The sequence below is a fragment of the Piliocolobus tephrosceles genome, chromosome 11 (genome assembly GCF_002776525.5).
Source record: "Piliocolobus tephrosceles isolate RC106 chromosome 11, ASM277652v3, whole genome shotgun sequence".
In the NCBI taxonomy this organism is placed as follows: Eukaryota; Metazoa; Chordata; class Mammalia; order Primates; family Cercopithecidae; genus Piliocolobus; species Piliocolobus tephrosceles.
The window spans coordinates 94,074,032-94,089,587 of NC_045444.1; the positions used below are offsets into that span (position 1 = coordinate 94,074,032).

Here is a 15,556-nt window from a genome sequence, read left to right on the forward strand (position 1 = left end):
GAAAGGGGAAGGGATATGGTTAATCTCTGCTTAAGATGTAAGAATAAAAAGACTATTAACTTCTGAAATAAGTTCTGAGACATCTGAAAATAAGCAGCTGCATATTCGTATGTTTCTTCACTGTCAAGATGTGTTCAAGCCTGCTATACCTGCCATTGTATTGGAAGGATTAATTTCATTTATTTTCTACAACAATGTTTACATAATTTATTGCACAAAATGAGACATTTTTGAGAGTGGTATTAATTACATGGGGGACAATAGGCATGAATCAGGGTTGTTCTGAGCATATCAGAATCTGAGGTCACCCTGCCATGTTCAGGTGCTTGGACCTTCAGGAAGAGATTGCCCATCTTCATTGTCATTTGACCAGGCACTGAAGTGACAAGACCACATCCTTGAGAAGTCACATCCAAAGAGAAAATTCTGATCCATTTCTAGTTTTAGTGCTTCTCCACTGAAGACTTAACATATGTCTTTTACACTGTGGTTGCAAAACACAGGCCCAAGATAAAACTCTTAACTTCTCCCCCAAATCTTCCTTCAGCTGGTTTTTCCATCCCGTAAGCGGTGCCACTATCCACCTGTTAAATTGTTTAGGGGAAACCTAGAAAAGCACTGCCTTAATCAGTGTTATCCTCCCTCTTAACTGTGCATTCTAATTTCTCCACATCTTACGTGCACTGACCAAACCAGACGAGAATTCTAACGGGCCTGACACCAAATGGAAAGGAAGGATAATGTCCAGGATTCGAATGCTATCCTTGCTTTTAATTAAGATGCAATTCACATAACAAAATAAACTTTTTAAGTGAACGATTAAGTGGTAGTACATCCACAATGGTGTACAACCGCCCCTTCTATCTAGCTCCAAAACATTCTCATCACTCCAAAATAAAGCCTCGTTACTCTCCATTTTCTCCTCCCCACTTCTCCCTGGCAACCACCAATCTGCTTCCTATTTCTATGGATTTACATCCAGATATTTCATGTGAGAATCATACAATATGTGTATTACTTTTTAGGTCTAGCTTCTTTAACGTGTTGAGGTTGATCCATTGTAGCATGTTTGCAATACTTCATTCCTTTTTATAGCTAAGTATACTTTTTATAGTAAGTATACCATTGTGGATATATACCGTAAGTTTATTGATTCATCCAGTTGAGTTGTTTCTATCGTTTAATGTTCATAGTGCTGTTATGAATGTTCCTGTACAAGTATTTGAGTTCCTGTTTTCAATTATTTGGGGTATATACCTGGGAGTGGAGTTGCTGGGTCATATTGAAATTGTACATTTAACTTTTTGAGGAACTGTCAGACTTTCCCTCAGCCGCTGTACCATTTTACCTTCCACCATTGATGTATGAGGGTTCCAATTTCTCCACACCTTCACCAACACTTATTTTGCCATTTAAAAAATTATAGCCATCCTCATGGGTGTGGTCTCTCATTGTGGTTTTGATTTGCATTTCCCTGATTACTAATGATGTAGAGCATCTTTTCTTGTGTTTGGCCACCTGTGTATCTTCTTTGGAGAAATGTCTGTTCAAGTCTTTTGTTCACTGAAATTTTATTGTTGGGTTCTGAGTTCCTTATATATTCTGGGTACTACGCCCTTATTTTCACCTATAAATTTTTGCTTTATAATGTCTTCATTATTTTCAAACTTTATGAAATATGTACACTTGTAAAAAAATGGAACATGCAAAAGGGCAAACTGTAAGCAGTTTTCTGTTATGTTTTTCATGACAGTCTGTGCATATATACACAAATATAATTAATGTATGTTCTCTCCTCCTCCCTCTCCCTTTCTTATACAAAAGGTAGCTACAAGCAGTGGTTTATAAACAGCTGCCATTGTACAGATATAGTTTAACCAGTACCCTCTTTTGGGGACATTTGGCTGTTTGAAATTTTTTACTGTTACAGATATACACAGGTTGGTAACTAGGTCTACACAAGTTATATCTCCAGGATACTGAGAAGTAAAAGTTATTTCTGAATTATGGTTTTCTTCATATTTGGATATTGTTTCCTAATGATTATTGGTATCTGCTAAGCAATTTTTATTAAGGTATGTTGATTACTATTTTTATGTCAAACTTTACAGTCTAGGCATTTTTTTCTGGAATTAAAATTAGAAGTGGCACAGACTTTAATAAGGCTTTCCTTTTCTCATCTCTGTTAATACTGTTTTCTTTCTAATCTCATCCTCAGAAATAATTGTTCTTAGCAAAGAAACAAGTTTTCAATATGCCATCTTTTCTAGTGTTACTAAATGTTTAACTCCTCTCTGGTTGTAGAAGGAAAGGTGTAACATGATTTTAGAGCAGAAAGAGCTAACAATTAAATCTTCAAGTTGGGCCTTGTGCAGTGGCTCACACCTGTAATCCCAGCACTTGGGGAGGCCAAGGCAGAGGCGAGCAGATCACCTGAGGTTAGGACTTTGAGACCAGGCTGACCAACATGGTAAAACCCCGTCTCTACTAAAAAATACAAAAATTAGCCAGGCATGGTGGCAGGCGCCTGCAATCCCAGCTACTTGGGAAGTTGAGGCAGGAGAATCGCTTAAATCCGGGAGGCAGAGGTTGCAGTGAGCCGAGATTGTGCCATTGCACTCCAGCCTGGGCGACAGAGCAAGGCTCCCATCTCAAAAAAAAAAAATTCACGTTTTAAGGTAAAACAGAACTAAGGACTAGCCGGTGTCATGCTGTTTATGTCAGTGCTAAGACAATAAAAGTTTCCAGTTTCCCAGAGCAGGGTTCTCAATACTCACTTACTACATTCGTGTTAAAAGACCTTGAGAAAGTTACTTCTCTCTAGAGAGACATTCTGGGGAGCAGTGAGGTTGTGACTGTTTGTCTAACACTAACACAAATTACAAGTCTGTTTTACCAACTATTAAGTGAAGTCCTATACCTAGGGCCACTTAACAGTACTGGGGTACATTATATAGTGATTTTTTTTTAAGTACTTTAAAATTTTATTTTTGTTCATTTTTAAAGAATTAGCAGCAAATGCTTCCCATAAACAGCAATTAAATGGTATTATTATTGGAGGTGAATCTTTTACATTATGGTAATTTTGTTATTCAGAGTATGCCTCAATACTTTAATATTCCTGCAAATTTATTTCTCCTATACCTTGGGTAAGGAGAAATAAAGCACATAAATTAGGTATATGGTAACTCATCTGTAAAGGAATGTGTATTTTTCATGAGTCAGTGTGAACTCCCTTTATGAACAGGGCACCATGTTACCACCTGAAATATAGAATATAAGGTCGGGCATGGTGGCTCACACCTGTAATCCCTGCACTTTGGGAGGCTGAGGTGGGTGGATCACAAGGTCAAGAGTTCAAGACCAGTCTGGCCAATATAATTAAAACCCCATCTCTACTAAAAATATAAAAAATTAGCTGGGCATGGTGGCGGGTACCTGTAATCCCAGCTACTCAGGAGGCTGAGGCAGAAGAATTGCCTGAACCCAGGAGGCAGAGGCTGCAGTGAGCCAAGATCACGCCATTGCACTCCACTCCAGCCTGGGTAACAAGCAAAACTCCATCTCAAAAAAAAAAAAGATATATGGACATGTGCTATCATCCTTGCCTTCTAGGAGCATAAATTGTATTTGCTAAGATAAAACATTCCAAATAATGTTATCCTGCCCTGAGTTTGCAATCTAGTGTTCAGTTAACAGATAAAAGCATTTTGATAACTACTATTTAAAGATGGTATCCAGGACATCTACCATGAACTAAAGCAAGCTACCCTTTAAGTGATAATCTACTTGGAAAACAGCATTCTTTATAGTGGGGTTCCAAGAACCTTGTATCATACATACATTTTAACACAGCATCTTGGCAGCAGTATTTGGTATTAATTGGGGGAAAAGTTAGTGATACCCACTGGATTATTTAAATGCATAACTGTTTAAAAGAAATTGGGCAATGTGAGTGAGAATCAAGACTTAGTAAAATAGGTTTGGATTAGGTTTCTATCTTTAACTTGAGGACAAAACAAGCACACTTAAAATATGCATTTATGGGATAAAATATTTAAGTAAAAAATACATCCCAACTTCACTGACATTGGTAGTGGACACTGGTGTGCTGCTCAGATACGCTCTCGCTCGCTCTGTCACACACACATACCTGAAACACTCATTTCCCCAGCTTCCGGGAATGTTGATGGCTGATGGCTCCCAACAGACTCCCTCTCCAGTATTGTCTTCAGCTTCAGGTTATGACCCTTGTATCCACCAGTCCATGCAGGGTCATAAAGGACCATCACCTGCTTCAGTTATGGCTTAACTGCAGGACCATCTCAACCCTAAAGAATTAGCTAAGGCCGGGCGCGGTGGCTCAAGCCTGTAATCCCAGCACTTTGGGAGGCCGAGACAGGCGGATCACGAGGTCAGGAGATCGAGACCATCCTGGCTAACACGGTGAAACCCCGTCTCTACTAAAAAATACAAAAAAAAACTAGACGGGTGAGGTGGCGGGTGCCTGTAGTCCCAGCTACTCAGGAGGCTGAGGCAGGAGAATGGCGTAAACCCGGGAGGCAGAGCTTGCAGTGAGCTGAGATCCGGCCACTGCACTCCAGTCCGGGCGACAGAGCGAGACTCCGCCTCAAAAAAAAAAAAAAAAAAAAGAATTAGCTGAGGACTTTCCTGACTACATCCCAGCCCAATTTCTTCCTCTTTCCCAGTCTGTCTGCTTTCCAAAGTCAGAATATTCATCTTGGAAAAAGCATTCCCATTTAAACTTTTCACACCCTAATCTCAATCTTTGAGTCTGTTTCCCCAAGGAACCTGACCTGCAACAACATTCTAAGCCCCAAGCCAAGAAAATCACTTGATTTTTCACTTGGACAACCTATTTATGATGATTTTTGTTTTTTCTTGCCTCTGCTTCTAATTTGTAGGTCAAAGGAAAAAAGCTGCCTTCAAATTTTTCTGATTCTTAATGTTTTATGAAAATGGAAAACAACCCAATAATAGCTTACCTCATTTGGTAGATCACCCAGGCATATTATTGAAGCTCCCACCTCTAACCCACCCTGCGCCATCCATGTTAACACCCATCTCCAAAGTTATGGATCTTAAAGAAACTGAACTCTAACTAATATATGCATTTCCAATAACATACCTAAGTGGGACTGGCTTGTCATTACAGTGTTGGTGATACTGCCAGGCTTTGTTTTAAACAATCTTTCATATTCATGGTGCAGCACTGACATTTTATGGATTCAGTAAGCAATGGATATTTCCATTTCATGTGTATTAGACTTGTGTTGAACTAGTATATCACAGAATGCTCACAACTTTTAATCCATCTTTATTAAAGTGAAACTGCTATTTCAATATATGTAGAAAATGACATACTGAATATTTTCACCTCTGGGATCAAAAGGAAGAGAACGTCCTGTTTTTAAGATTTTATAAAAAATCTCTCTCTAGTACCAAATACCATATTGAGATTATATTCTTGCAGTCTAAAGTTAAGCTATTGTTTAAACGTTTGCACTGTAAAAAGAAAAGTTCATGTGTGTGTGAGATGTCAAAGTGTTATCAAAGATAATCATCAAACAGTATAACAATCATTTAACCCAAAGTCAATGTCCTTTAAATGGAATATATCTTTTTCATTATTTGGTTATGAAATATACAGAAGGTACTCAGGAAGCAACAATGGAAGAGGCAGAAGCATTCTTGGCCCTCAAGAAGCTTACACTCTATGGGGCAATACTAACGTTGAATGAGCAATTACAATACAAAAGGAGCTTACATATGGGAAGCTAACCTCTCAGGGAGGGATGAGATTTAAAACTTCTAATGTCATCCTATGCATTGTTAAGGAAGCAAGGAAAGCTCAGGAAAGAATTGCATTAAGACATTTGAGCAAGGGTAAAGCAGAAGGGGAAAACCTCAGCTTTTGACTTGAAATAGACAACCTATTCAAGATTTCAGGTGCTTTTTTTTTTTTTTTTTTGAGACGGAGTCTTGCTCTTGTCCCCCAGGCTGGAGTACAATGGTGCGATCTCAGCTCACTGCAACCTCTGCCTCCCAGGTCCAAGTGATTCTCCTGCCTCAGCCTCCCAAGTAGCTGGGATTACAGGCGCCTGCCACCACGTCCGGCTAATTTTTGTATTTTTAGTAGAGATGGGTTTTCACCATGTTAGCCAGGCTGTTTTTGAACTCCTGACCTCAAGTGATCTGCCTGCCTCAGCATCCCAAAGTGGTGGGATTACAGGCATGAGCCACCGCACCCAGCCAGATTTCAGGTGCTTTCAAAAAGTAACTGAAATTTCATTTTTATTTAATTCCTTTATTAACATATATAAACCTGAAATTAAGGCAAAAAGTATGATATGAGACTCAAAAAAACTCATATCCTACTCAACCAACTAAAAGTTTTTAGGACTTAAACAGGGCAAAAGGTTTCAATAGCACTAACAGCTCAAGGAATGTATGTTAAACCTTTTGTTTTACATTCGGAAAATCAGAAAACTTGGCTAAACATTGTATATATCAGAAGGTTTTAAAAATAATTTGTAAGATGTAATATTACCAAAGAAAGCTTGCTCATTTAAAGACATCAGTGGAAACTTTATTAAGAGGGAGTAGTATGAGATACAGAAATAGCATAAACCAAAATCTCACACTTAATCCTTTAATGTTAATTGGATTTCAGAGTGAGTAAAGTATGACTAAAACTCATAGCAATGGGACAAAGCACTGCTTTGTTTTAAAACTGCACATGTGCTTTCTCCCCTGAGAACCTTTGGTTTAGACTTTTTGTACAGTAAGACATTTCATTAAATATGGTTAGATTTGCAGTCTAAGACCTTAAGTGACACACTCAATGACAGCATTCTTATAAATTATAGCCAATTATAAGTCCTCCTTCTGGTTTCTCTTCTGTGCTTCGTAAATATATACATCTTTTTCAGGATCATAGTGAACCTTTCTCACAGTAAATTGCCTCTCCAGCATTGCCAAGAAGTTGTTATCCCGTTCATAGCGAATTCGGCATGCTAAAAGAATCACGGAGTGATTGCTACAGAGATGTTCCAGTGTTTGAAGAAGATCTGTGAATGTCTCTTCTAAATATATGATATCAGCTCCAAGTATCAGGTCAAATTCTCCAGGAGAAAAACTCCCCAAATTCTGTCCCCAAGTCAGCTCCTTAACAACAGTTTTGAATTGGATATGAGGAGGTAAGTTGGCTTGAACGTTTGATTTAAGAAATTCTAATGCTACTTTTCGATCCGTGATAGTCACATGAGCACCTACAATGTGGGACAAAGAAAAAGTGATGTGCACATCAGTACAGCTCTGTTAGGTAGAGAGGGGGGTCAAGTTAAATGTAGAGTGTCTCTTAAATATTGCATCTGATACACAGAATATCGATCATGCCTTTCATGGACAGCTGCAATAGAAAAATGACTCATAACTCCTTTTGCACTAACTACTGGTAAAAGTGACTCTGGATTTGCCTCTGTGACATACCTGCTATTTGCTAAAATTGTGCCTATAAATTGCAGAACTGGCTGGGCACGGTGGCTCATGCCTTTAATCCCAGCACTTTGGGAGGCCAAGGCGGGCAGATCACCTGAGGTCAGGAGTTGGAGATCAGCCTGGCCAACATGGCTAACTAAAAATACAAAACTAGCCAGGCATGGTAGCGGGTACCTGTAATCCCAGCTACTCGGGAGGCTGAGGCAAGGGAATCGCTTGAACCTGGGAGGCGGAGGTTGCAGAGCTGAGATCTCGCCACTGCACTCCAGCCTAGGTGACAAGAACAAAACTCCATCTCAAAAAACAAAAAAAAAGCAGAATTAAGCAGTGACACGGCTGATGCTTCTGAATTCTGCCAACAGAGCTGGCCCATACTTTATTCATTAGGTCGTTATCTCTTTTTTTTTTTTTTTGAGACAGCGTCTTGCTCTATCACCCAGGCTGGAGTGCAGTGGCGCGATCTCAGCTCACTGCAAGCTCTGCCTCCCGGGTTCACGCCATTCTCCTGCCTCAGCCTCCTGAGTAGCTAGGACTACAGGCGCCTGCCACCATGCCCGGCTAATTTTTTGTATTTTTAGTAGAGACGGGGTTTCACCATGTTAACCAGGATGGTCTCCATCTCCTGACCTTGTGATCCGCCCGCCTCGGCCTCCCAAAGGTCATTATCTTTAAGTCAGTTGGCCGCAGGGTAAAATGGAATCTAAGAATGAAAAATCTGGGAGCAGGCCAGGTATGGTGGCTCATGCCTGTAATCCCAGCACTTAGGGAGGCTGAGGTGGGAGAAGCTCTTGAGCCCAGGAGTTCAAGACCAGCCTGGGTAACACAGGGGACTCCATCTCTACAAATAATTTTTGTTTTTAATTAAGCACAGTGCACACCTGTGGTCCTAGCTACTCAGGAGGCATGGGTGGGATATCATGTGAGTGTGGAAGGTCGAGGCTGCAGTGAACTGTTATGCCAATACACTCCAGCCTGGGCAACAGAGCAACACCCGGTCTCAAAAAAAAAAAAAAAATCTGGGAGCAGACTGTTATTGCAAAGAGGACAAGATACCAAAAACAGGGAAAGGCTGTTTTGTAAGGTTACAGTTTTAAAAAGAATCATGGAAGAAATAAATTGGCTACTAAGAAATCCCAGTCCACTTCTCCTTAGGTTGTTATGAAGCAGCCAACTTACATGTTTTCCATATATAGTTATTGAAAAATTATAAGCTTAAAAATTACTTAAGTATATTACAGTAATGTAAGTTAAAATGCTTGTTCTTAATGCTAAGTTTCTACACACAGTGTAGAAAGTTAAACTGTTTCTTATGGATTGTTGACAAAAAGATCCTTTTTTTTGAACCAATGTGGGTAAGAGACGACCTTAAGGTGGAGCAAGCACATAAGATCAGGTTGGATCCACCTCATCTACGTTGTAGGAAAGATATAATAATACGTGTAATACTCTTTACTTCTGGCCCCAGAAATTCTGAAATTTAAAATTATGTTTCAGTCTTTCATAAAATTCTTTCCATTTGCATCCTTCTTCAGTTTGTAATCTTCATAGGTAATCTTCCCACAGGATTCCAGACTAGCTGCAGTAAGCACTATTTCAGTGGCAGCTGAAACTCAGTGTTTCTTATCTTGACACATAAATTAGGGCAGTAATTCAATTTGAAATTTACAGTCCTAGTATGAGATACTGATGAAAATGCTCAAGTTGTTGAATTTTAGAAGCCTGAACCTACCACTTTGACCATTCATTGCTAGACAGTGTATTGCCCAATGGGCAGATTTCAATGATAGTTTTCATCTCTTCTGACAATAAAAATTGCAGACAGCCAGGCCAAGTGGCTCACACCTGTAATCCGAGCACTCTGGGAGGCTGAGGCAGTAGCATCACTTGAGCCCAGGAGTTCAAGACCAGTCCTGACAACATAGAGAGACTCCATCTCCACAAAAAATAAAAAAATTAGCCAGGCATGGTGGCACTATTCAGGAGGCTGAGGTGGGAGGATCGCTGGAGGCCCAGGAGGTCAAGGCTGCACTTAAAGAACAACTTTAGGCCAGGCACAGTGGCTCATGCCTATAATCCCAGCACTTTGGGAGGCCAAGGCAGGCGGATCACGATGGTCAAGAGATCAAGACCATCCTGGCCAACATGGTGAAACCCCATCTCTACTAAAAATACAAAAATGTAGCTGGGCGTGGTGGCGCACGCCTATAGTCCCAGCCACTCAGGAGGCTGAAGCAGGAGAATTGCTTGAACCCGGGAGGCGGAGGTTGCAGTGAGCCGAGATCGTACCACCGCACTCCAGCCTGGCGACCCAGTGAGACTCCGTCTTAAAAAAAAAAAAAGAAAAAAAAAAAAGAGCAACTTTAACTTAGCACTTAACAAGTACTTTCACTTACATTACTGTCATACAATTCAGTAATTTTTCAGTGATTATATATGTATTACATAAACACATATAGATTGGCTGCTTCATAATAGCCTAAGGAGAGGTGGACTGGGATTTCTTAATAGCCAATTTCTCTATTCAGTGATTTTTTTTTTTTTTTTAAATATACAGAGAGGGTTTTGCCATGTTGTCCAGGCTGGCCTCCAACCCCTGGGCTCAAGCAATCCACCTGTCTTGGCCTACCAAAGTGCTGGGATTATAGGCCTGAGCCACTGTACCCAGCCCTATCATTCTTTTTTAAAATTTTAACCTCATGAAACAGGCTTTCCCTATTTTTGGTATTTTGTCATGTGAGCAATGAGCCATGGTCATGCCACTGCACTCCAGCCTGGGCAACAGAGCGAGACCCTATCTCTTAAAAAAGAAAAAAAAATGCAGACAGCCTCTTCCAGGGTTTGAGTTAGAAGTGTATCTCTGAAATTTCTTAACAGTACACAGAGCACTCTGCAGGCAATATTGGAGTGACTGAGTCATCTGCACATCACCTCAGTATTCATTTTACCAGCTCATAAAGGCCTTCTCTAATGTCTGTCCCAGGCATTTCAAAGACTACTTCTAATCTGGTAGGTACTCCAGAAGTCTGAATAGGATCTTAATGTCAGTTGACCACTCCCTGTAATTCCACATATATCTGAATGACTACCATCAGCCACGGGACAGAAACCTCCCCTCATACAACTTACATTCAAGTGAGAGACAGAATATCTGGCTGGGTGCGGCGGCTCACACTTGTAATCTCAGCACTTTGGGAGGCCAAGATGGGTGGATCACCTGAGGTCAGGAGTTCGAGACCAGCCTGGCCAACTGTCTCTACTAAAAAATACAAAAAATTATCCAGATGTGGTGGCAGGCGCCTCTAATCCCAGCTACTCAGGAGACTGAGGCAGGAGAATGGCTTGAACCTGGGAGACGGAGGTTGCAGTGAGCCAAGATCATCCCACTGTACTCCAGCCTGGGCAACAAGTGCAAAACTTCCTATCAAAAAAAAAAAAAAAAAAAATACAGTGAAACCCAGCAGCAGCATTTCCTTCAGCCCCTCTCAGCCACAGAGGCACAGACCGGGGACAGTGGAAGTTAACCTGGCTTGTTTTGAAGCAAAGAAAGGCAGGGTGTCGGTGTCAACCGTACATGAAGATGGCGATAAAATGACTGCCCGTGAGATTTATGCTGGGTAAGGAGGGTGAGACAGTATTTAGTTCAGAAAAGACTAATGGAAACTGACCCAATAAGACAACACAGTATGCTGTCAATTAGTAATGGGAAAAGAATGTATAAACATGTCAGCACTTTTCATTTTAGTTTTATAACACCTTATTTATGCAAACATTCAAGCACATACTACGTGCTAGAGATACAAAGATGAGGAAGAAAGTCCTTACCCAGAACTCAGTGTCTCACACGGGAGAGACACATAAACACAGTTGGGATGCAGTGTGGGAAGAAAAATAATAGAAACATGAGTGTGTACAGGAAATCACAAAGGAGAAATTCTTCAAGAGGAGCAGAGGTCAAAGAAAAATTCCCAAAGGAAGGGAAATCTGAGCTTACACTTAAAAGATGAGGCATGAACCAAGGGAAAGGTGTGAAGAAAGGGCATCCAAGGCAGATGGGACAGGCCAGAGCAGGATGTGTGTCCGGGAACTTCATGCACTGCAATCTTGCTGAGAAAAAGTGAGGCTGAAGAGTCAGACAGGATGAGGTAACAAAGCCTTACTAAGGCAGCTGGGATGTAGCCTGCAGGCAGGCAGTGGGAAGCCAAAGAAGTGTTCAAGCACAGGTCATGCCATCGATTTTGCATTTTAGATGGGCCACTCTAACAGCTATTGAGAAAGTAGGTTTAAAAAGACAAACAGAGGCAGATAGGCCAGGTGGAAGAGTGATGTGGTCATGCAGGCAGGTACCAGATGATGAGAGCTCAAGCCAGGCAGTGGGAGGGGACAGAGAGAGACAGATCCAGGAAATAGTTAAAAGACAGAATCAGCGGGACTCCAAGGGGTAGGGGAGGTAGAAGGGGAGTCTAGGAGTTGGGGGGGCGGTGACTACTTGGAAGGCGATGCCAACTCAGAATAAAGGAGGAAGAACGAGTTTAGAAAGAGAAGCGTTTGGGTTTAAACAGATACCATTTGAAGTGCTGGGAGATAGCCAGGGACAGATATCCAGCTTTCAGTTAAACACACAAGCCAAACGTTCAGCTGAGATTTGCACTCGAATTACAGAAAAGCTGAAGATAGTATCTTCCTGAGCATTATATTTCAAGACAGTGGTCCACAGGCTTGGCTGGGCATCAAATCACATGGGAAGCTTTTAAAGTTCAGATTCCCTGACCCCATCCCAATTTACAGAATCCTCCTATCTTCAAGATGGGGTGTTTTTATTCTATGGATATAGCAGTTCCCTCTTATCTGCAATGGATATGTTCCAAGACCTCCAGTGGATGCCTGAAACCACAGATAATAACAAACCCTGTATATAAGATGTTTTTCCAATATGTATACACCTATGGTAAAGTTTAATTTCTACATTAGGCACAGTAAGAGATAAACAATAAATAATGAAACAGGATAATTATAACAATATACCATAATAAAAGTTATGGGTAGATCACAAGGTCAGGAGTTCAAGACTAGCCTGGCAAAGACAGTGAAATCCCATCTCTACTAAAAATACAAAACAAAATTAGCCTGGCATGGTGGCAGGTGCCTGTAATGCCAGCTACTCAAGAGGCTGAGGCAGGAGAATTGCTTGAACGGGAGCGGGCGGAGGTTGAAGTGAGCTGAGATCGCATCACTGCACTCCAGCCTGGGTGACAGAGTGAGACTACGTCTCAAAAACAACAACAACAAAAGGTATGTGAATGTGGTCGGTCTCTCTCTCTCTCTCTCTCTCAAAATATCATACTCTAGTCACCGGTTTTCAGACCAAGGCTGACAGTGGGTAACTGAAGCCGGGGAAAGTGATCACAGATGAGGGGGAACTACCATAGTTCCAAGTAGCATTAAGGCCAGGGAGATTTTCAAACTAAGAACCAGCACAATCCATTAGCTTTGTGACCTCAGGCAAGTTACTTACCCTCCAAGAAGCCTTCCTTTCACCAATGGAAGGGCGCTATAAGTAGGTAAGGCCTACTTACCATGCAGGGTCACTGTGAGAATGAAAGGGTATAATGCACAGTCCTCAGAACACAGGAACTGCTCAGGAATTAGCAGCTGGTTTAACAGGAAAGTCCCATCACCCTATATAAATATAAATACCTACATAGCACTGCTTTTGTGTGTGTGTGTGTTCTTTCTTTACCTCTACCCACTAAACTCAGAACATAAGCTTCCAGGGACACCTGCCAGCCTGTTTACTGCTCCATCCAGTGGACCGCCAGGCTTGTGGTGGGTTCTCCCCAAATTCAGGAATAAATGACTAAGGTTACAAAAAGGGAAAATACTTTAAAAAGAATAATAATCTCTTCCTGATATTTCAAAATCACTACCTGTTTTAGTACTCACTGATTCTATTTTGAAGAGATTAACATCTTGTTACCCTCAGGCTCCAACAGCAAAACTTCTCCAGCCTAATACTTTGTAGCGACTACAAATAGTGAGTATGAAAATCATACAGTAGCAGAGAAATGCTTATGACACAATGTGAAAACATCATTTGTATAGGTGTGTGTATACAGATACACAACACACACACACATCCACAGACATATATATTCACATATATATAATCATAATTACAACTATGATTAAAAATACAGATGGAGAGAGACAAAACACACCAAAATACTAATGGTAACGATGTTGCAGAGTCATGAATAATTAGAATCATTGGTGAGTTTTTTTCCCTTTTCTTTAAGCTTACTTTTGTAATAGGGTTACATCAGTTTTACAACAAAAATATTTTCATAATTTTAAAAATTATTTCTCTATCTCTGCTGCTTGAATCAGAATAAATTTCCATGATTTTCAAAAAGCCTTCAATCTAGTTTGTTCATCTCTTATTCCAGAATTATTTGAGTAAATACTGAGTGGTAGGTGTTGTCCAAGGGCCAAGGACACACAACGAAACATGGTCCCTTTCCTCAGGAGCCCTGGCCTGCCAGGAGGGACAGACACATGAAACACCTGCCTGCAATAAAATGTGACAGAGCTGTGATAGAGGTGGGAGTATTCCAAGCGCTATGGGGAAAAGAAGGCAGAAATTAACCCTTTGCAGTGGGGGCAGGAAAGAACTCCACAAGGCCACAGTGTAGCCTGGCCATGAAGCATGCTTTGCTTCATGGTGGTTATCTGAAATACCGTATTCTGACTTTCCCAACCTCAGAGATCCAGATTGCTAGATCAGAAAAAGCAGTACTCAGAGAGTAATCAACACTCGTGGAGCATTTCCTTTGTGTCACTCAATGAGCCAGCAGATGTTACACACACATCTCATTGGTTCCTCACTGTGGAGTAAATATAACTATTATGCACAATGTACAGATGGGGTAATCAATGTTTAGAGGTTAATCAACTTGCCCAAGGTCACAAAACTAGTAAGAATGAAAAGAAAAGTCAAAACCAAGTATAACTAAGCCTATGCACTTTGCTACACTAACATGTCTCTACACCAGCCAAAAGTTTTTGCATGAAGCCCTGGTTCTCAGGAGGAAACAGAAGACACTTCATTTCTCCTTATGTAACTCTTCTCATATCAGCAGAGAGAGGAGTTGGAATTACAAAAAAAAATAAAATAGGCCGGGCACAGTGGCTCACTCCTGTAATCTCAGCACTTTGGGAGGCCAAGGTGGGCAGATCACTTGAGGTCGGGAGTTCAAGACCAGCCTGGCCAACATGGTAAAACCCCGTCTCTACCAAAAATAAAAAATTAGCTGGGCATGGTGGCACGCACCTGTAGTCCCAGATACTCAGGAAGCTGAGGCAGGAGAATCGCTTGAACCCAGGAGGTGGAGGTTGCAGTGAGCCGAGATCGTGCCACTGCACTACAGCCTGGGCAACAGAGTGAGACTCCATCTCAAAAAATAAATAAATAAATAAAATAAAATAACTAACTGTGTCTAACAAGCCTAGTTTTGAGTCCCAGATCACCAGGGATCGGGACTTCAGAAAGTAGCTTCATCTCTCAGAATTCCAGTTTTGTTTGAAAAATGAAAATTAAAAGTAATACCTAACATACACGGGGATGTTATAAGGCTCACCTGAAAAGAATAAAAGGCAGTGTACCAGCCAGGGCTTCACTGATGACTTAAGTGCTGTGGTCGAAGAGGACGGACATCTCCGTCAATTTATACAGCCTTTTTTTTTTTGTTTTTTTTTTGTTTGTTTGTTTGAGACAGAGTCTGGCTCTGTCGCCCAGGCTGGAGTGCAGTGGCTGGATCTCAGCTTACTGCAAGCTCCGCCTCCTGGGTTCACGCCATTCTCCTGCCTCAGCCTCCTGAGTAGCTGGGACTACAGGCGCCCGCCAGGTCGTCCGGCTAGTTTTTTTGTATTTTTTTAGTAGAGACGGGGTTTCAACGTGTTAGCCAGGATGGTCTCGATCTCCTGACCTCGTGATCCGCCCATCTCGGCCTCCCAAAGTGCTGGGATTACAGGCTTGAGC

The 15,556-nt window shown here is 41.3% G+C and overlaps 1 protein-coding gene across 9 annotated transcripts in view; it reads right to left on the bottom strand.

Moving 5' to 3' along the window:
• METTL21A (methyltransferase like 21A) overlaps nucleotides 1-15,556 on the bottom strand; it is a 43,297-nt gene that overhangs the window by 22,052 nt on the left and 5,689 nt on the right. For 4 of the 9 annotated variants that reach the window (XM_023219682.1, XM_023219654.1, XM_023219664.1 and 1 more), the window contains exon 4: nucleotides 5,323-7,292. The exons of 3 other annotated variants lie outside the window; for them this stretch is intronic. In XM_023219682.1, coding sequence (XP_023075450.1) covers nucleotides 6,895-7,292 — 398 coding nt within the window. In that variant the 3' untranslated portion in view covers nucleotides 5,323-6,894. Of the gene's footprint in view, nucleotides 1-5,322; nucleotides 7,293-10,647; nucleotides 10,778-10,972; nucleotides 12,403-15,556 lie in introns of those variants that run through there. 2 more of the 9 variants (XM_023219689.1, XM_023219699.2) reach the window with 2 other exon arrangements.